The 23,185-nt window shown below is 35.9% G+C and overlaps 2 protein-coding genes and 1 long non-coding RNA gene across 7 annotated transcripts in view; 1 reads left to right on the forward strand and 2 right to left on the reverse strand.

Annotated features, from left to right (window-relative positions):
• The window catches only part of LOC116287068 (two pore channel protein 1), an 88,379-nt gene that overhangs the window by 26,545 nt on the left and 38,649 nt on the right, over window positions 1-23,185 (forward strand). The window contains exons 1-2 of one of the 5 annotated variants that reach the window (XM_089032846.1): window positions 16,397-16,826; window positions 17,004-17,192. The exons of 2 other annotated variants lie outside the window; for them this stretch is intronic. In XM_089032846.1, the coding sequence (XP_088888972.1) occupies window positions 16,665-16,826; window positions 17,004-17,192 (351 nt within the window). In that variant the 5' untranslated portion in view covers window positions 16,397-16,664. Of the gene's footprint in view, window positions 1-16,396; window positions 16,827-17,003; window positions 17,193-23,185 lie in introns of those variants that run through there. 2 more of the 5 variants (XM_089032843.1, XM_089032845.1) reach the window with 2 other exon arrangements.
• LOC148909957 (uncharacterized) lies at window positions 6,203-17,198 on the reverse strand. Its single transcript, XR_016120237.1, has 2 exons — window positions 17,077-17,198; window positions 6,203-6,836 (listed from the first exon to the last, which is right to left on the reverse strand). It is a non-coding gene; the product is annotated as an uncharacterized LOC148909957 (long non-coding RNA).
• Window positions 10,925-14,434, reverse strand: LOC148909958 (uncharacterized). The gene has a single exon (XM_089032851.1). It carries the CDS (start codon window positions 14,301-14,303, stop codon window positions 11,040-11,042), a length of 3,264 nt encoding a protein of 1,087 aa, XP_088888977.1. The 5' UTR covers window positions 14,304-14,434; the 3' UTR covers window positions 10,925-11,039.

Consider the following 23,185-nt stretch of genomic DNA (forward strand, 5'->3'; position numbering starts at 1 on the left):
GGGTATCCTTTTTCAAATGACCATATTTAAGAATATCCTTGACCATAATAAGAGTATCCTTGACCGTATTTAAGGGTATCTTTGTTCAAATGCAAATGACCATATTTAAGAATATCCTTGACCGTATTTAAGGGTAAATCCTTTTTTCAAATGACCAATTTAAGAATTTCCTTGACCGTATTTTAAAGGGTATCCTTTTTTCAAATGACCATATTTAAGATATCCTTGAACCGTAGTTTAGGGTATCCTTAATGACCATATTTAAGAATATCCTTGACCATAATAAGAATATCCTTGACCGTATTTAAGGCTATCCTTTTTTCAAATGACCATATTTAAGAATATCCTTGACCATAATAAGAGTATCTTTGACCATATTTAAGGGTATCCTTTTTTCAAATGACCATATTTAAGAATATCCTTGACCGTATTCAAGTGTATCCTTTTTTCAAATGACCATATTTAAGAATATCCTTGACCGTATTTAAGGGTATCCTTTTTTCAAATGACCATATTTAAGAATATCCTTGACCGTATTTAAGGGTATCCTTTTTTCAAATGACCATATTTAAGAATATCCTTGACCGTATTTAAGGGTATCCTTTTTTCAAATGACCATATTTAAGAATATCCTTGACCGTATTTTAGGGTATCCTTGACCATATTTAAGAATATCCTTGACCGTATTTAAGAGTATCCTTTTTTCAAATGACCATATTTAAGAATATCCTTGACCATAATAAGAGTATCCTTGACCGTATTTAAGGGTATCCTTTTTTCAAATGACCATATTTAAGAGTATCCTTGACCGTATTTAAGGGTATCCTTTTTTCAAATGACCACATTTAAGAATATCCTTGACCATAATAAGAATATCCTTGACCGTATTTAAGGGTATCCTTTTTTCAAATGACCATATTTAAGAATATCCTTGACCGTATTTAAGGGTATCCTTTTTTCAAATGACCATATTTAAGAATATCCTTGACCATAATAAGAGTATCTTTGACCATATTTAAGGGTATCCTTTTTTCAAATGACCATATTTAAGAATATCCTTGACCGTATTTAAGGGTATCGTTTTTTCAAATGACCATATTTAAGAATATCCTTGACCATAATAAGAGTATCCTTGACCGTATTTAAGGGTATCCTTTTTTCAAATGACCATATTTAAGAATATCCTTGACCATAATAAGAGTATCCTTGACCGTATTTAAGGGTATCCTTTTTTCAAATGACCATATTTAAGAATATCCTTGACCATAATAAGAGTATCCTTGTTCATATTTAAGAGTATCCTTTTTTCAAACGACCATATTTAAGGGTATCCTTGACCGTATTTAAAGGTATGATTTTTTTCAAATGACCATATTTAAGGGTATCCTTTTTTCAAATGACCATATGAAGAGTATCCTTGATCATATTAAGAGTATCCTTTTTTGTCAAATGAAAGAGTATCCTTGACAATATTTAAGGGATCCAAGATTTTTTGAATGACCGTGGATATTTAATGGGATCCTTTTTTCGAGTGACCATATTTAAAGGTGTCCTTCACCATATTTAAGGCTGTCCTGACAGTATTTATTTTTTGTTTTGTTCATACTTGATCGCATAATGCTGCAGCCATTCCAGCCATTCGTGTAGTTCAATCCTGGCAGCATTTAGACTCTTTTCTTTTAAACAATTGCTTATCGTTTGAAATGTTTCCTCAACGTCATCTTTTTTTGAAGGAAGGAAGCTTCTTTATTTTGCCACGGTAAAAACATCAGTCAATTGCCTAAAAATATTTAAAAGTAAAGATTTACGAATAAAAAGCTAGTTACTGTTTTACATGTTTGCCGTGGAGCTCTTAGTTACAACTTTTCTTACTGTACAAACTATCAATTTCCGTTTTAAATTTTCGTACTGACTTGACCTCTTTTATACTTAACGGTAGGTCATTCCACAATTTTGCCCCACTATAGCTGAATGATCGTTTTAGATATTCAGTGTGTGGCTTAGGTATTGACAGTTTTTTATCATGATTTCGAAGGTTGTATTTAGTATGGTAGTCGGAGAAAAGGTTTTGTAAGTAAACTGGTGTACGTTCCTGCATCGTCTTAAACATTAGTAGGGCTTTTTGTTTTTTACGACGAACTGCAAGTGTATCCCAGTTTAATTGGTCAAGGAGATGGCTAGATCTTATGTCATAGTTAGATCTTGTGATAACTCTAGCCGCTCGATTTTGACGCTTTTGTAGTTGAACACATAGTTTATCACTTAATCCATCCCAAACTGCACTACAATAGTCCAGTTTGGGTAGAATTAAGGCTTCGTAGATTTGGATGGCACTATCGGTCGAAATAAATGGGCGAACACGTTTTAGAGCCCCTATACTTGAAGAGATTTTCTTCGAAATGTTGTTAACATGTTCTGACCAATTAAGGTTTTTATCGATAGTGACACCCAAAGATTTGGTGTGATCAACTTGTTTAACGCTAGCTCCATTAATCGCAATATTAATAGTGGAATCGCATTGCGCTGTGAACTTTTGGCGGGACCCAATAATCATAAATTCCGTTTTCGCTACATTCAAGCTTAGCTTATTTGCTAACAACCACTGATGTATATTAGTGAGTTCAGTGTTGATGCTTGGTTCCAAGTCTCCTACATTTTTACCATGAACGCTGATGCTGGTATCATCAGCAAACATTCTTGTTATGGCTTGCGCCAAACAATTTGGTAAGTCATTAATATACAGGAGAAATAAAAGTGGGCCTAAATTACTGCCTTGTGGTACACCGCAGCTCACAGTACAAGGCTCAGACAGACTTCCGTTAACACTGCACAGCTGAGACCTCGTCAGTAAATAAGAACGGAACCACTTGAGTGAGCCTTCATCTACGCCATAATTCGATAGTTTGGACAAAAGAATTTCATGATCTATGGTGTCGAAGGCTTTTTGGAGGTCTATGAAGATTACTCCGTTAAGTAGTCCCTTGTCTATATTAACTGACCATTCGTTCGTTGCTTCGAGCAACGCGGTGACAGTGCTGTGCAGGGAGCGAAAGCCTGACTGGCATTCCGTCAATAACTGGTTTTCATTCAAATAATCGTATAGTTGATCATAAACGATCTTCTCAAATATCTTTGAAGCAGTGGGGATGACCGAGATTGGGCGATAATTGTTTAGGTCAGTTTTCTCCCCTTTTTTAAATATAGGCGTTACTTTCGCTATTTTCCACTCCCTAGGAAAAATGCCCATTTTAATAGATTGTCGAAAAATCACAGTGAGAGATGGTCCCACTACAGAGGCGGACATTTTTAGCAATTTGTTGGGTATGTTATCTAAGCCTGCAGCTTTCTTTTCCTTTATACTTCTTAACAAGTCGCAAACAGTTTGCTCACTTGGAGGTTGGATAGCGAAAGTTTTACCAGTTGTAGGTTTCAGAAATGATTCAAATTTAATGTCAGATGGAGGTAATTTATTGGCTAGAGTCTGGCCTATACTTGTGAAATGTTCATTGAAAATCTCGGCCATCTCACTTGGTGAGGTTACTGATTTATTGGCAACTTTAATTTCGGAAACGCCGGAAAATTTGCTAGCCTTTCGAGCACTTAGATCATTAAGGAGGTGCCATGTTTTCCGAGGATCAGATTTATTTAGTGCTAAATTTTCCGTAAAGTATTTTTTCTTCGCTAATCTAATTTCGTTATTAATCCTGTTTCTCGATTCTTTGTATTTTTTCCAAAATAAGTCACTGTCAGTGGAAATTGCTTTCCTTTTCAATTGGTCACGTGACCGCATTTTCTGTATTAGCTCCGTTGTGATCCATGGTGAGTTTTTCCTTCCCACACGCTTGTGGCGAACAGGCAGGTGGGAATCAATACACTTGGTTAGCAAGGTTTTCCAGCGAATCCACATATCATTCGGATCATCGTAAGACTTGATGTCTGACCATGGCAGTTGTTTGAGATCACTCAAAATGATGAAATATAAACTCAAAATAAACTGATGTTTATTCTTTAAAGTGCACATGAACCCTTCGACAATACTTTCAGTACTGATTCTGCATAAAGTAAATAGTTGATTGGTAAAATATTTCTTGATTTGAGTGATGCGTCTTTAAGTTATGAAGGTTTATATTTCCAATATGTTAATGATGATGACGTCAGGTAAGGTATTTGAGTGTTTTTGTTGTAACTAGTAATACTAAATGCTGGCCATTTTGAAAATAAAAATTGTAAATAGCTTTCATGTAAACCATGAGTAAAATAATGATGCTTTTTAAATACTGTTTCTATGAACCAGTTCGATTTTGTATATTTGATTAAGCCTTAATAGACGTCACACTCATTAGCATATTGGAAGTATAAACCTTCATAACTTAGAAACGTATCACTCAAATCAAGAAATATTTTACCATTCAACTATTTACTTCGTGTAGAATCAGTACTGAAAGTATTGTCGAAGGGTTCATGTGCACTTTAAAAATTAACAGCAAAGATTATTAGGATTGTCATGATTCGATTTGATTTGTAGATTTTTTCAGTAGTTATTACTAATTGCCTGATTACTTACCATAATTAGATACAACTCTTACATCTCGAACTTTTGCCTCACCATTCTTAAATTTTGACCATACTATCTTAACCTTTTGTTTTCCATCAGCTGTTATCCTAAAGGTTAGAATTGAAATGAAGGACAGCTAATATGGGTCTGGAACAAGAGAAAGGCAATACCGGGTAACAAAAAGTTTTTTGGTCAAGCAACAAAACTCCCAAAATATCAAAATTGAAGAGCTCAGTATGAATGTCTGAAATCTGGCCTTTGTGGCCCTATTTTCATGTATTCTCGCAAATTAAAAGTCTTGAAAATTTTAAAACTTTTTTCATATACTTTTCTAAAGATAAGATTTTACTTTCATTAAGAAATTCATTCAAATTTGATGAAAGTGTAGATTTTTGACTATTGTGTAAACAAGCTCCTGCTGTTGTATATGAAAGTGGCCAATGTTAATAATGGTTCTCATGTGTAAGTAAATTACAACCAACCTGCAGTACATTCCAGGAAAAGTGTAGGCGACAATCTTTGGGGCTGAAACGGATTCACAACGGAGTGAAAACCCTCTTCGCAACTAGTTTATTCAATGGGAATTCAATGGCCTTCTTTACTGCTTTGACTAAGTTGTCCTTTGTTAGAGCTTTGACCAGTTTTTCATAAATTACCGAGTCTGTGTGAGAACACCGAACAACCAATATTATAAAGAACATCATCAATCAATGTTGTCATCTGTTTCAGATTCTGTTGCTGTGTGATCCGTTTCACATTCTGTATATTCTGAGCAGTCATCCATCTCAACCTCTTCCTCGACAGTTGTTCAGAATAGGAAACCATGTCTTCATCAGTGGAGTTGTCTTTCAATTTATTTTCAGCGAATGTCTCCAAAATAGGCTCTTGTTCTTTCTTCCCTTCTTAGATACATACAACAAAGAAAACACCGAGAAAAGAAAACGCGAATGTCAAGTGTGCTAGAACATGTGTTTTCTTATCAAAAATAACTTGCAATGCTGTGGTTATATAAACCTTGTTTACCTGTCGTACACTTCGCGCTGAAATGGGTTATCTGATCGCACTTTGGTTATCGTAGGAAAAACCACTATTCCAACGTCTTTGCTCAATCTCGGTGTGTACGGCCTTAAGTTGGAATTAAAAAATATCTGTTGTAATATTTATGAAGAAAGTGGTCCGAACATACTGCTGAAAGCTTAGTTGGCTTTCAGTGTGATCGCGTACGCAAAACAAAGTCCGTCCACCTTTTCCCACGCATCTTGGCTTCTGAACGCTCATCGTTGAAGAAGAGAATCCGATGCAGTGAAATGCCCATTTGCGAGTTTGACTCATTAGAGCGTCCACCCACAATGCACCGATCTGGCATTTTACGAATTTAAATATTTAAAGTCTCTTTCACACCATAGTCTCTCACAACCGTAAACTACACTAACTTTTTAGTTAGATTTTAGATTTTAATCCGCTTTTGATAAGACCTTTTACTAGAATTGCTTTTGCATGGCCATAGATTTGTACTGCAATGTGTGAGAAATATTGAAAGTTTTTTTAATGGTTATCCTGTGGTTAGTGTAGAGTGCCTAATGGGACACACTTTTAAACGTATTAAATGGGAACATGATTATAATAATTATAGATTATCGCACTGAGTGCTTATACATGATATTTATTAAAATAATCCTGTACATAAATGCAGAAATGATTTGTGGAATGCCCAATAAAAGAATTCAAAATATCAAGTAGTTTTGATCAATCAAGCGTTATTTATGACAGGCGTTCCGCGGTCACGACGTGGGAGAGTGGTAACTGTCCTTTTCTGTGTTCGATAAACGTGATGCATTCTGGTGTAGCATCGGTAAGAACAACGCCATAATACAAGGCAAGGAAAGAGCGGGAAATGTTTGCTTCCAAAAAATGGTACATGCGTCTACCGGAAGAAACCACTCTACAAAGATCCAGCCCGGCTTCAAAGAATGCTAATGAGACTTCAACGATATCGCTTCAAGGTGACTTACAAGAAAGGAACATCCCTCTACCTAGTTGACACCCTGACAAGAGCACCACTTCTCCAACCAGTCGAGGCACCAGTAACAGGATTCGAAGTTGAATATCATGAAAGCAACCCAAGACTCCTCGACCATACCAAGGAACGATTACGGGAAGAAACAAGTAAAGACCTGACCTTGACCAAGCTGCAGACAAAAATAAATCAAGGTTGGCCGGATGACAAGTCACGAGTTGACACAGTACTAAACCAATTTTGGAACTATCGAGACGAGCTCACCTCAAAGAATGGAATCGTTTACAAAGGCGCTCAAGTCATGGTCCCTCAATTCATGTACTCGAAGATGCTAAACAAAATACATGTCAAACACTTCGGAGCTAAATCCAACATTCGCATGGCACGTGAAATACTATTCTGGCCCGGCATGATGAAAGCTATTCAGGACACATGCGATGCATGCAGCACATGCGCACAATATGGGAAACAGAACAAAAGGAACCAATGAAATCTCTACCAATACCAACAATGCCTTGGCAGATAGTAAGCCAAGACATCTTTACACTTAACCAACAGAATTACCTAGTCACTGTGTGCCACTTCTCAGGTTGGCTTGAAGTAGACAAATTAAAAGGCATCATGTCCAGCACAGTTATACAGAAGACCAAAGACCACTTCACTTGCTTCGGGATCCCAAAGATATGTCACACAAACAATGACTCCCAATTGGCTAGCGAAGAGTACGACGATTTTGCAACATTCGGGTTCAAACACACAACCTCGTCACCATACCATCCACAAGGAAACGGGAAAGCAGAAGCAGCTGTAAAGGTTGCCAAATCTATGCTCAAGAAGTTGGAGGATTTTCACAGCGCCTTATTGAATCACAGAAACAACCTCTCAACGCATGTTTTTCCGCCGGACACGGACAACTCTGTCCACAAGTGACCACCTCTTATCTCCCGGGAACATTGACCACTCCACAGTAATACAGAGCATCATGAACAAACGGGACGAAAGCAAGCAATATTACCATAGAGCAGCAGGTCCGGAACACAAACCTGTAAGCATCGGTAGATATGTGTACGCTAAACCGCCACCGCAACAGAGTGGAAAACCATGGGTGAATGACAAAGTATACGACCCAAAGATAAACCCAAGGTCATACTCAATCATAGCCAATTAGAGGCAAACAAGGCGAAACAGAAGAGGGGAGGTGTTGGCCTAGTGGGCAGCGGGTTACCATTGGTTGTAAGACAAGACAAGATAAGGTTTTTATTTAGCATCATTTCGGCTTACAAATATTTTGCATATATCGACTTTTAACTTGTTTGAAGATGCAGGCTGTTTACATTAACCTTTGCGGGCTAGCCTAGGTAGACAGCTTACAAAGCTATAAAAAATTGCAGAAAAATTGAAGCAGACAGTAAAGATGCCAAATAAAATTTTAAGAAAATCAGAAAATTTAGAAGAATGTGAATCAAGGTATATATATAATTATAAATTGGATGAGGGAATATCAACAATAATATCTAGCAAATTGATAAATAAATAGACATATATACATTTATATAATAGATTTTCACGAACGCGCGCTCTGATTGGCTGAAAAATTATGTTTTATAGAAATGACGTCACAGGAATTCGGCTTTTCAATTTAAAGCATTTTGACATTTTGAATTTAAAACATTTTTCATTCTTATTTAAAAAAATGTCTTTCCTTTAATAAAAGGAAAATATGTCGTTTTGAAGCACATTTGATTGGTACTACATTTTGATGAGTAAAGCCGTTTCTTTCGTTTGTGCTGCGACTATTACAATGACCTTGTTTCGCTAAACTAGAAGCTTTTTGCTTGACCCGTAATGGTGTTAGAGAAGCCAAAAAATAATTTTAATCGTTTTTCATAGTCTAACAAGAATGAACAAATGTATTGTAAGAAGCTTAAGCTTACTTTACAAACTACCATCTTCAATTTTACGCTCAGTTACGGTAATTTTGTTTTACCGTAATTTGTTTTCCACTAGCCCGAAACTACGAGTACAAAATACTATTACAAGTGGTACAAAGTTTTCACTTATAGTTCAGGGTTAACTAAACTGAACCAGTTTTCCAAGTACTGCACTGTTAGCTTTCTTCAAGTTTCGAAGATCAGGATATGTCTCTTGGCTCCTTGACCATTATTTTATACCCAATCAAGTCTACATCTCTTCTATCAATTTATCATAAACATATAGTTTTCATATCTTTTTCCTATTCTGTATGCGTTAGCTGTTTTTGGACCTGTTTGATTCAACTGAAAATTTGAATACTTTGACAGACATATACATAGATTTTTATCTTAGTACCTCAATGTTTACATTTATCAAATATATAAAGAGAAATTGTCCAGAATGTAAGGTACAAGCAGTGGTGGATCTAGGGGTGGGTTTTGGGGGTTGCAACCCCCCCTATGAGAGCCATCGTGATTTATTATTATTTTTATTTTTCATGACAACACCAACAGCATCGCGAGTTTTATTTAAACAGGGGTGGCGAACACATTTCGCTAGCCCTTTTTCTATACGCCGTGTGTGGAACCTGAAACAACCATGCTCGCCTGCAGCAAATAATCATTTTCATAAGACCTACTTCCGTTTGGGAACCCTGTGCTACTTTCCCGCCAAACAAGTATCTCAATCAATGCTACAACCCCCACTTTGAAAAAATTCTGGATCCGCCCCTGTACAAGCTATCTAAAATAACTAAAAAATTAAATATTACAGACAGTACGGCTGAGGTATAAATGAAATTGATATAAATATAGTAAGAGGAAAAAATAGAAAAAATATAAAAATAAAAAAAAGAAATGGATCAAGCTAAACAAATTGAATTGCACACGTACTACATGCTAATATTAAGTGTATATATTACAAAAAACCATCTTCCTTTGGTATACATATAGATACAATATATCATAGTTCCTCTATATATATACATGTATATCACTTATTGATTTTCTAAGTAGATAACCAAAAAAAAAAATTAATTAAATATATAATGTTATATATAATTATTGTATAGTGAACACATGATATTAAATTTATAGCAAGGAGGAAAAAGTAACAACTCAATTGTAACTCAATTGAGGTCGGTTTTTAACTCGTGGATACGCGAAGCCTAGAAACGAGTTATTGTGAGGGGTCTGAATATGCAAATGTATCACTCACTCACTAAGATGTTAGCAGATCGATAATTAAACGTTTATCAAACGTCTTACGTCATCTGATTACGAACTTTGCGCGAAACTTTTGGACTTCACTACAAAAATATACGAACTTCTTATCCAATAAAGGGTGGACAAGGTATTTATGCTAGAAGCTGGAATGCTATTTATCAATGTGGAATGTTGTCTAGCACCAGGGCAGGCTTAGGGAGCCTGGAAGGGACATGCTATACTTTTTTTTTTTATCTCTACTTTTTTTATTGGATGTCTATTTTTTTAATGGATCTCTACTTTTTTTATTGGATGTCTACTTTTTTTATTGGATGTCTACTTTTTTTATTGGATGTCTACTTTTTTTTATTGGATGTCTACTTTTTTTATTGGATGTCTGCTTTTTTTTATTGGATGTCTACTTTTTTTATTGGATGTCTATTTTTTTTATTGGATGTCTACTTTTTTTATTGGATGTCTACTTTTTTTATTGGATGTCTACTTTTTTTTATTGGATGTCTACTTTTTTTATTGGATGTCTACTTTTTTTATTGGATGTCTACTTTTTTTATTGGATCTCTACTTTTTTTTATTGGATGTCTACTTTTTTTATTGGATGTCTACTTTTTTTTATTGGATGTCTATTTTTTTATTGGATGTCTATTTTTTTATTGGATGTCTACTTTTTTTATTGGATGTCTACTTTTTTTATTGGATGTCTACTTTTTTTATTGGATGTCTACTTTTTTTATTGGATGTCTACTTTTTTTATTGGATCTCTACTTTTTTTTATTGGATGTCTACTTTTTTTATTGGATGTTTTTTTATTTTATTGGATGTCTACTTTTTTTATTGGATGTCTACTTTTTTTATTGGATGTCTACTTTTTTTATTGGATGTCTACTTTTTTTATTGGATGTCTACTTTTTTTATTGGATGTCTACTTTTTTTATTGGATGTCTACTTTTTTTATTGGACTATATTATTCTATATTATTCTATATTATTCAAAAAAAAAAAATTACAAAGTCTTTAATCAATAATTAATAATAACAATAATCTCTAATCAATAATTAATAATTTTTAAATATTTATACATTTTTTCAAGATTGTAAAAAAACGAATAGAATTTGTCCATTATTTAAATATGAATATGTTGATATATAATACTTACAAAGAAGAAGGAATTATAAGATGAAAAACTGACTAATAAGGAAAATTGAAATATATATTAAATATATAACTATGTATCTTTATCTAAAAATCTACGTTAATAAGCTAAAAATCTAAATTTATAAAATGGCGCTTTCAGCAACCTGAATGTCTAAGTCTATGTTGTTTATATCATTATAAGTTCTTTTTATAGTCCTTGAGCCTCGTAGACATACAAGTGCAGATCTTAACAGAGAGAAACAAGTCTTGGCCCTAATCCATGCCATTGTTTTGTGGTACTCTTCACCTTTCTTTCGGGCTATCAGTTCAGCAAGCCTGCTGTGATATGTTTTGCATTCTTTACTCATACCTCCTGTTGTACAAAAGACAAGGGGAGTAAATGTTCCATGTTCGATTTCGTTTACTCTTTCGGTGTATTTCCGCTTCTTGTCATTTTCATGTAGCTTGTAGATTTTGGGTAGATCTAGATCTTTGTACGTATCTGCATTTGGGTGACAAACCCTTACGTCAAAAAAGGCAGAACGTTGCTTCTCCCAGAAACCTCGTGCATGGATGTCAAGTCTTGCGTCTGCAGCTTTGTTTGCTCCTTTGCTTAGTTTCTCATCTGAGATTGATTGTAACAAGGGCTCAATCTCTACGTCGTTGCATACTGTGCTAAGAAGCTCAGCCTCCAGATTGCGTAATTCGTTGTGACGTTGAATTACGAATCCACCACGTTTACATATCATTGCGTGATCGACCGAGAAATCTTCACCACATACGCACTTTGATGGAATGTCTCTGAAAGACCAATTATAACGGAGACGTAAAGCGTCTCTAAATTCTCTCTTGTTCAAGTCGAATCCCATTTCCTTAAGAGGAATTACAGTTAACCAGGTTGATGCTCCTTTCTCTGCGGCTAAGTCCAAGGATCTGGCTGTAATCTTTGGTAGACTTTTCTTCAGGCTTTCAAACGCATCTTTGGATGCTTTTTCTTTCTCAGTGTGACATTTCTGCTTTGCTGTTTTCACTTCAATTTCATCTGGCAACTCGTGAGACTGGGAGATAATCTTCTCCACAAGTGGGGCACTTACTTTGACTGACGATGAGAATTCATACTTTGCGTCAATACACGGGTTAGTAATACCGATACCTCCATATCGTGTCGGTAGCGATAAAATCTTGCGATCATCTTCATCACAATCTTTTTGTGTCATGGCGGGTATAAACACGTCGGAGATGGCAGCTTCTAAAGGTTTCAGTAGGTCTGAGATATCTGGAAGTGTGCGAAGAAAGTACGTCCAGCGATGTTTTAAGCCAAACGTGTAGGCAGCGTAACAGGCCTGTGGCTGTGATAGAGCAAATTCTGCTAATTTGGTGATCTCGTTCACCCAGTTGTCAATCTTTTCCGTGACGTACTCGTTTAGAAACGATCTGGAACCAAGAACTGCACCAAGATGTTTGTGCCCCTCCACTGTTACATTAATGGGTGTATCCTTAAAAGTTTCTCTGACGATTTCTTCTTTTGGTGGCTTTACTATAACCCAGCACTTCTTTGCGTTGGGGAAGTACCCAAGATCTGGTCCGTACTGGTTAAGAGTGTCCCACCATTTTTTAAGATCCGCTGCTTTTCCTACACCAGAAGCGTCATCAGCGAACCAGCATTGCTTGGCGTCAGAAAAAGCCTGCAATGTTGTAATAAGAGGCTGCGTACTCAACGCGTACATACCCATAGCCAGTGGGTCCCCTTGTGGTGTTCCCTCAGCTGATACGAGTTCTTTCCCGCCTGTGATGAATAATCTTGCTGACTGTCTGTACGAGTTGATGGCATAAACTGCAATAATAGGGCAAAGGATTCTGATGTTGTGCAAAACAGCAGCTCTGTTTAGTGAGTTGAAAGCATTTGATGCATCAATAAGAAGTACGGCATCTGTGTTATCTGCAGCAAAGATAGTATTCATTGCGTGAACTGCAGCTTCATTCCCTGATCTCTGGCCTGCACACAATTGGAGAGAGCCACTGGTCTCGATGACGTCATCCTTTGACACATTCATTACGCACTTTCCAATGATTCTTCTGATTACCTCTCCAACTCCAATGGGTCTTACGCTGCCTTCACCTTTGTCAAGCGGTATCAAACGACTTGCAACTAATGCCTCTATGGTGGTGGGATCTACATATGTTGTACAGAGGATCTTTGTCATTGTGGCTAGTGCTTCACAAAGCTTTGAGGAGGATTGCTTGAATGACTTACAGGCAAGAATTCTTCTGAAGCCATTAGCGTCAATACCTGAAGGGCCACCCGAGCCTTTAGTTCTCAGGGCTGCTTGTCTGATCATATCACCGTCTATCTCACTATAAATTGACTCGGGTATCTCATCATCAATTGGGCCGAATAGCAATGATCCCAATTTCGCTGGCTGTGGTTCAGGATGCTTCTCCTTGAGTTGAGTCATGATGTCATCTGTAAGTGGTAATATGCCTCCGTTTGTTGATTCATTTAAGAAGCGCAATGCTGAGTTAATTTGTCCTTCCATCACAAGTTTTGCAAAGACTTTTGATCGATCAGGTGGACATGTGGTCTTGTGTTTCTTCATGCGACTTTGAATTATCCTCCCCTCGCGAATTAATTGATTGAGCTCACCGACCTTCCAGAGTGCGAGACGTTTCGCCAGAATGCGCTGGTTTTCTTTAGCTTTAGACTTTTTATTTGGCTTTTGGAGACCCACAGCCAACAGAACAAAGGCAGCTTTTAAGGCAATATGCTGTTTGTCAGAGCACGCATTCCAATCATCTATGTGTAAGGTTATTTGATCGATAAAATCTCTACCAGTTCTCCCATAAGGAACTAAAAAGACATTTCTCCTCCAAGTTGTTATTTCGTTGTAAGCTTCTAGTATGGCCATGGTAGGAATATTAATTTCCACGCCTTCTAAATTTTTACCCCAGCAGATTGTAGTTGGTTTGTTAACGTTTGTATATAATGGAAGATTACCAGGCTTACTCACGCTTTCAGAAGAACAATCACTAATTGAAATAGATGTACATGTATTCTTATCGATCTTATCGATCCATTCAGCGTTATCTCTTGGGAGAAGATTAATGTTTGTAATATTCAAATTCGTTGATGGATTCGGTTGACTAGATACATATTTAATTTCGTTCTCGTATTCTATAGAATTTTCTTGTAAAATTGAGATATCAACTGCTGAAGAATTTAGTCTATTTGATGCAGCTTGCTTTTCCTTTGGGTTTTTATTTTTGGATCCTTTAGGTCGACCTCGTTTTCTCGGTTCCACTTGCGTGATCGTTGACTTCTCATTGACAGGTTTTCTAGGTCTTCCTCGCTTACGCTCAGTTTGGCTGTCATTCGCAGAAATAAGGTCATCTTGGTTATTTATCATCTTTCCAGCTTCTCCAAAATAAAGTATTACGGCTTGGATAGTTTAGTTTAGATTCATTATGTTTTAATTGAAGAAATATGGCTCCTTTGTAGGAGCTCCAACGGGACGTCCTTCCTGCACTGCCTCCAAACTATCAAATTCCATTCTATACTTTTTTTATTGGATGTCTACTTTTTTTATTGGATGTCTACTTTTTTTATTGGATGTCTACTTTTTTTTATTGGATTTCTGCTTTTTTTATTGGATGTCTACTTTTTTTATTGGATGTCTACTTTTTTTATTGGATGTCTACTTTTTTTATTGGATGTCTACTTTTTTTATTGGATGTCTACTTTTTTTATTGGATGTCTACTTTTTTTATTGGATGTCTACTTTTTTTATTGGATGTCTACTTTTTTTATTGGATGTCTGCTTTTTTTATTGGATGTCTACTTTTTTTATTGGATGTCTACTTTTTTTATTGGATGTCTACTTTTTTTATTGGATGTCTACTTTTTTTTCTGGATGTCTACTTTTATTTCTGGATCTCTACTTTTTTTTCTGGATCTCTAATTTTTTTCCCTTGATCTCTAGTTTTTTCTCTCTGGATCTCTACCTGGTACGTGCTTCATGTCTGAATGCCACACAGTCGACAAGCTTATATATGCCTGCTCATATATACGACAAGCGTGGTATATGCTAGTCTCCCCCACTGCCGCTTTCAGTGTGGTCACGCAAGCTTTCTTCCCTGAGTAATGAGAAAGCGTTGCGTGACGACACTGAAAGCAGCTGTGGCGGAGACTAGGTACATGCCTATGACTACCTGTACATTATATATGCTTATTTATACTTACGCATGAATGCCTGTACTAACGTATGATTCCCTGTGATTGTGCAAAAAGGAAATGATTGATGAGGTCAAATAGAAATAATATTTGAAACATCAATTTATTTATCATTGAGCCCACAGACTATAAGTCCAGCATGTAATCCACAAAACGCCTCATTTCTAGCTGTTGCTCACTCCGTGTGCTTTCTTGTCTGCCATTTTGAGTAATAATGCAGCGTTCTATTTTCAAAGTCCGCAAAAAGTACGGCCGAATTGGCATAACTATGACATAATATAACTTTTTTAAATGCTTTAAAAATTGCATTTCTGTGGGTCTCAAATTCGAAGTTCCTGGGAGATCATGTTCGGACCTCAATAATTGCTCGAGCCTTTGGCGTTTGTTCATTAAAAAAATCACCCCTCTTTTGAAAATCCTGGATCCGCGCCTGATACCGGTAACCATTCATGCGGTTGATGTAATGGATAAAGAACCGCTTTAGATGTAAAATACAAGTTATTGATAAAATCAGAACGAAAAAACTGTTCTTTATACGAAATTTCGCCCGCTGACCAGTTTGACGATCTATACCGCTGACCAGCCATACTTAGAAAAAAGTAGACATCCAATAAAAAAATAGACATCCAATAAAAAAAGTAGAGATCCAGAAAAAAATAGACATCTAGTAAAAAAGTAGAGATCCAGAAAAAAAAAGTATAGCATGTCCCTTCCAGGGCTCCGCACAAAGCTGTTTAAGTTGCAGTGAGTAAATTTGAGTTCGCTGCACAGAGTAGACCCTTTTGTGTGTAAGCATCCATAGCAATCGGAGGCCACAATTTTCATTAAAATAAACTGTAGTGGCAAGATTAAAGTTAGTCGTTAGTCAGTCTGTCCACAAGGAAGTTACATGGACTCCAGTGGCTTAGGTGATTCCAGAATTCTTCGTATGCAATAGCGCAACGCAGTCGTGACGTCATAAAAGCGAAGACAAAGGCAAAATTCGGACAAACAAACTTACAAGTTTACTTTCAGCAGATAATTTTCACAGCCGATCGCAGTTGATCTTAGCTTACATGGGTTATTATTGTAACTTTAAGTAAAAATAATAAAATCGGTTCGTATAATCCTCGTAGCGGTTAAACAGAATGCAATGTTTGTCCGAATCTTCAAGCTATTTTTAGAATCAGTGCGCTGCGCTATATAGAGGTCATAGCCGCCATGTTGGAAGAATTTGACAAAAGATTTTTCAGTGAATTCTTTTGTTATATCTTCCAACATGGCGGACATCCCTTTTGTTATTGTGCTCTATTGGGATTGATTGCAAACCAAGAATAGAAATATAAAAGACATAATTGAAAGAAATAGGCAGCGAGAGAAACTAGTCGCCACACTAGTTACATGCATATTTAGTCTTCTCTAGAATATTTACTTTTCACGCTCGCGTACCCGAGCGTGATAAACAAATATTCTAGAGAAGACTAAATTTGCATGTAACTAGTCGCAACGTTGCATATTTGCCTAAAGTGAAAAGGATCAAAGAAGACTTGCTTGAAAGATGGCTGAAAAATTTAACGAACACGAAAAAAATACTACTAGTTCTAGTATTTGTGCAGATTTAGAAGCAGGCGCCTCGGATGCTAAATTCGCTGCTGAAAATCTAGCACTTGAGGACGGATCAAACAAAAACATTGCTGAAAATAGCGAAGTTCAGGTATTGGTATGTGGTAGCTAATACTTATTGTATATTTTACTTGTTTATTATCATTCAATATCAGCATGCAAAGTTCATAATACTAGGTGTGCTTCGAAATAGAAGGATTTTAATTTTTGAGTATTTACTGAATCGATAAAAAATATTTTGAAAATAAGTAAGAATTTAATGTTTTTTTTTAAGGGAAAGCAATCCGCTGCTTTGACGGATGTTGATATTGGAATGAGACAGGACCGTGATAAAGATCTTAATTTACCTGTATCATTAACACAAGCAATCAAGGAAGATGAGAATCGTGGTAAACCCTTAGCCTTTGACATCCAAACAAGTGATGATACTCTGAACGATAAACAGGAAGAAGAGAGATGGGAGGTATGAAGGATATCTAGCAGTTTCTTTGTCGCATTCTCCTCCCCCCTTGTTTGATGGACCCCTCCCCCCTGATGGAAAAGAATATCTGCTGATCAAAGTTGCCTTTACAGTATAAAATAGCCAATGTTGCTGTATAATCTAATAAGTTTTGAAAAGCAGTAGTAGTGAATAGCCGGTTCTGGGACAACTTTCCACGTAACCAAATTCTGAGAAAAAAGGTGTTACAAAATTCTGAGAAATCTCATGTCGCCAAATTCTGAGAAAAAAATGTGTGACACAAATTCTGAGAAATGTCATGTCGCCAAATTCTGAGAAAAATGGTGTGACACAAATTCTGAGAAATGTCATGTCACCAAATTCCAGGAAATTACGGAACTAGGGAAATTCCCAGAAATCAGTCGAGGTTAAAGTTTTTGGATTCTACGCTAAAATTTGAAATTAATTAAAAATACGAAAAATGAAAAAAACCGGATAAGCTCTATATCATAGGGAATCTTTTGCTTCAGCAAGCGCTTTAGGATAACATTTTGGTCTTAGACGCGGGTGCATTTGTTTTATGAGAAAAAAATAATTATAGATTTTAATAATGTGGCTTAAGGCGACAGCGGGTAGAATAAGGAATACGAAAATGTTTGCATACAAACCTATTTAAAAAATTTGAAAAAATTATCATTGGGGATGGGACCATCTACAATATCCACCCAATTTACAATTTGTATGCAGGGAGTGAAGGTGATATGTAACAAACATTATTAAGAGGTTTCCAATGATTGCTAGAAACTTTCGCGGATATATGATCGGCGCGATTAGAAAGCGAGAACAGTCCGGAATCAACGCATTTCAAGTACATCGTTTCATTTGGATTAACTTATTAACAGACGCGTACGCTTACGTAAGCGGTCACGGGGCAGGTATAGTATACAATATAACGGAGTCTAACGGCTAAAAAACCACCAATATTTGCCCTACGTCCTTGGTCCTTTTCAGATGAATCGCTGCTAATTTTTCTGTACATATCGTACATCTCTCATAAGTTGATTTACATATCAGTTTCTTTTCTTGGCTCTCATTTATAACTAGTTGTACATCTTGCCTGTTTCGAATGTTTTCCAGGCATTGTCTTTCCAAATACGCTGTTATTCATAAGCTTGATGAAGTCTCATTTTCGAAACTGATCATTTTTTGCTTTCGTTCTAAGATCTGTGTTAAGAGCAATATACTTTTTCAACCAGTCCGATTCTTCAAACGTAACACCCCTATAAATCATCAGTCTCATTCCAAGGCTTTCATATAGTTTCACTGCCTCATGATGAATGACATATTTATTCTCAAGTATTGCACAGATTTGGATAAGCTTCTCTATACCATTCACATATATCGTTCTGGAGCAAGCGGATACTCATCATGAAGGCAGTGCAACTTAGTAGGATATTCAAGATCAACCTCTAAGATACATGGTGGTTTTCTCCAATTCTCCAGCCCTATTTCTCTTTCATCCATCTAAATCCGTGTGTAGGCAGTGATTCTGACTAGATATTTTATGAAAGTTGATTTAATCTTTTTACTATACTCTTTCATATACTTGTTATTAGCTTTTGCGAAACGTTTACTTATCATAGAAATACCTCCACGTAAACCATTCTCATCAACCATAAGAACCATATCACTGTTAGACAAAAGTTCCAAGCTGATCTTCGTCATCTTTAGCATTGCATTCCACGATAATCCTTGATCCAATTTATAATTCTCCATACACACATCCCTGAAATTCTCAAATACGTCTGACAGCAGTATGACATCGCTCTCGAGGTATAGATCATGATTCTCTATCATCGTCGTAAGCCCAAACGTATTCCAAACATTCTGAGCATGTTTAGTAGTCATCTTCTGAGATATCTTTATTTTTCAGCTTCGAGTAAAACGCTTCTTTTGGAGGTAAGCATGCTTCATTCAATTTGTCCAATGAATTTACATAATCATATGGATATACACCCTTTCTCAATAATAGTTCAAGCTGCTTGCCTTTATAAAACATATTCATATTTCTGATCTGACCTTTCTCAAGATTACTAACCAAAGCATCTAGACTCGTTGACATAAACTTGAAGCTGTCAATGAATCTAATCTCACGTTTAACATTTATGGCTTTTAAAAAAAACATTTTCCATTCATTTCGAAACTATCAACTACTATATCTTTTTCAAACGATATATACTTTTCTTCATTGGTTGGGATACAACTACCTTTACCATTTGTCGCTCCAAGATTCTTTATGAAAAATTACAGGATAGAACTTTGGTATCTTATAATTTATATTACAACCGTTGTGCGCAGCTCCACGGTATCTAATACCTTATCACCTCATAATTCTTTTTCACATATGTGGCAATGCGTTGCCTTCTCATAATCCTCCTTATTTCCAGTGCATATCTGAACCTTTTTCTTGTAGCAAAACTTTAAATAAAGTTCTTTAACCGTATCCTCGATTGATAGAATAAAGTGCTAACCAATATCCTCATCCTCAGTCCGCTTTGCAGCGTATCTAACTATCTTGTTTTTGAACAGCCTATCATCACCGCATTGAACCATGTAACAATAGCCGGATGGTTTGTGTTTTTGGCACCTCTCTGTATCAATCAATCAATCAATCAATCAATCAATCAATCAATCAATAGTTTATTTAAACACGTATCGTTCAAAATACGAACGTGGCTGACATGAAGATATATTTTCTGTGAAGTTCTCAAAAATCAGCATAAATGACAAAAGGCACTCTCATCGAATTATCATAATTCTTAAAAGATACCGTAGTTCCCTTCTTTGGTAGCGTAATCTTTACAGCATCTTGGTTCTTACAATATTCAGAATGCTTCTGGAGGCTTTCGTCCGTTCTAAACGTGTTAAGCTATCTTTCACAGAAATATCTAGCATGTTCATTTTTTGTAACAAACCTAGACATGTTCTTTATCCAACAGTAATGGTTCAAAATCGAATCGAAATAATCAATAGGCTTATCGTCTTCTCCCTACTATCATTATTGCTTATCCTAAGCGGGTATGCTTTCTCATTGTCATATCCATACACATTTATCCCATATGCGGTATTATTCTTTTCAAAGATCATAATCTTTTCGAGCTGTACGGGAAACTCACTACCTTCCCAATTTAATTTCTCAGTGTTTGCTATTAGCATTACCCTTGATACTCCTTCTGGATGTGTATTTTATAGGAAATGCTGCAGAAGCAATAGTCCATTATCGTCGTTTTCTGGATTAACGATTGCCTTTTTCAACTTCAACTTCTGTGGAAGATCAATGTATGATTTAGCTGCAACAGGGTCGTACTTCGCAACATGAATACCGTAAATCCTCTATTTAGCCCCCCGGGGGGCTTATTTATTTCAGGCACGTTTGAGGGAGGGCTTATTGGAGAGAGGGGGCTTAATTGAGAGGGGAAGCTTATTGATTTAGTCGAAACGCAGTAAGTTGTACCATAGTTAATAGTTAATATTAACTATGGTTGTACGCTGTCAGCATGTAGTATGATTGTAACTCAGAATTAAACGGAAGCATTACTATTGACCGTCTCGCATAATCTGTAGTGATGTACATGGTATTTTTATTATTTGATTTACCTGTGTTAGTCTCTCAAGTATAATTTACAATTATGTTAGTGAGCTACCGTATCAAGACGTAAATAAATCACCTTCAATCAGTACACGTGATTCTTTAGTTTTCAATCAATCAATCAATCAATCAGTTTATTCAATCTACCTTTCTGGAAATATAGTAACAAGTATTCAAAATTCTATTAACAATAATTGTACAAATATGTAATAAAAGAAATAGTGATTGCAGATTTTATAATTGAATGTATATATATCCAGAAGGAAGACACCTAAAGAAGAAACCATAGGCTTATATTCTTGAGGTGTCTTATATAAGCTTGGGTAATTTAGATATAATTATTTGATGAAGCATGAAGGTGTATATTGTCATATATAAAAAATGAATATATAGAAATAAATACATATTAGTGCACATGAAGTTAAAGTTAGAAAGTATTAATTTACAATGATCAGTAATTATAAAGAGTTCATTTACAATTTAATTAAAAAAAATAAAAAAATACAGATATTAAACTCAATTGATAGATTAAATTAATAAGCACGTAAAGATCAGTGTTTAGACATAACAGCTGATGAGATGCTTTTTTAGTGTAATTTTGAAAATAGATTTTGAACTTGCTGACCTTATGTGATTGGGTAGCATGTTCCACAGTTTTGGCCCTTGACTTATTACTGTGAATTGTTTGATATTGGTTCTACAGAAAGCAGGTCTATAATTATTTGACTGTCTAGTTGGATAATTATGGATTTGGGAGTTTTTTACAAATTTGTTTTGAAAGGAGTTAGGCAAAATTTTATTTTCTATTGAATACATAAATAGCATAAATAGTTGTAAAGGGGAGGGGAGGTGGGGGGGCTAAAAAGAGAGGGGGGCTTAACAAATTTCTTCCTTTTAAAAGGGGGGGGCGCTTATTAGAGAGGGGGGCTTAATTGAGAGGGGGGGGGGCTCAAGAGGGGGGCTTATTTGAGAGGGGGGGGGGGGCTAATAGAGGATTTACGGTATCAATGCTAACCACTATATCAATATCCATTCAGACTCTTCATTTTAGAAGTTGCTCAGCCTTTTCTAAAATATCATCTGTTAGCCTTTTATAAAGCTCTAGTAATTTAGTTGCTTCTGTAACTATCTCTACTTTCGAGTGGAAGTGTCCATAAGTATAGACCTTCTCTTTGTTCTCCATCTTGTGAAATCTACACTCTAACAAGAGTTTAATAAGTTAATTGGCTTTTCTAGTTGATTCAAAGGGATTAAAACCTTCTTCTCATTATCCTGTATGAATACTTTTGGGTCTGTCTTATCAACTCCTTTTATCCTATATGAAGTAATGAATCCGTTCAACGCGCCACTCTCTTTTACTAATACCATTTCTTAATCTATTATAAATCATATTGACCTGACTGTTCAACGCTTCTACACGTTTGCTTACAGATCTCTTGATCTCTGGTGGCACATGCGATAAAATCCAATCAGCAAATTGGTTTAACCGGATTTCATCTTGTGTTGGTTTGATAGCGTATCCAAGCTTTCTAGTTGCTCTTACTGGTCGTAAGATTGGTGTATTAATAGTGGGTATAGGTTGGTCTAATATGTTGTCGCTCATTTTTGCATTCACTGTACTCATTCTACTCGCTGTCGCCTTAAGGTAATTCCCTTAAAGAAATTTTGCCAATAACTTTGTCCTGAAACTTTACATGGACATTAATTATGTTATGAACACTTAAAAACTGCAATAAAAAGATGGGGTCACCATACTCGTTTTTTCGCTAGATGCTCTCCAAATATGTCAAGTATGAAATTTATAGTGAAATACGGAAGCAACCGGAAGCTTTAAGGTAATTCCCTTGTTTTGCATTGCGCATTTTTCTGCGTATGCAACTAAAAGCATGGAACTAACAAATTTTAGGCATTTTTCTTACGGAAACTAAATAAGAAACATGTTCAAAACCAATTTTCACTTTTTTCTCTTTTTTGAGTAGAGAAATTGCAATTTTTATCTGACTCGCCCCAGTCTCAACTCGGAAAAGTGTCAGTTTTTTTTCAAGATAAATCAAAAACGAGAATGGTGACCCCCATTTTTTATTTTCAAATTTTTGATGAATGCGATGCTCGTCATTATATATCCAAATATGAAGGAAAGTTTATTGGATAGATTTTGTGAAATATTTGGATGGGAATAGTTGACATGTGCAATTTTTGGACGTTCGTAGAGGCGCACATACCTGCATTTCACTGCTTTCACATAACAAAACGTATTTATAACTCGAAGTTTACTAGATAATCTAAACTATGAAATCCATCAAAGTCATTGGATGACTATGATTCTTGAACTATTAGTGAAAAATGAAGGTATATGCGCCCCTAAGAA

The sequence above is a fragment of the Actinia tenebrosa genome, unplaced genomic scaffold, assembly GCF_029948245.1.
Source record: "Actinia tenebrosa isolate PJP-AT-01 unplaced genomic scaffold, QUT_ActTen_1.0 PGA_scaffold1__47_contigs__length_23844297, whole genome shotgun sequence".
NCBI classification, from domain to species: domain Eukaryota; kingdom Metazoa; phylum Cnidaria; class Anthozoa; order Actiniaria; family Actiniidae; genus Actinia; species Actinia tenebrosa.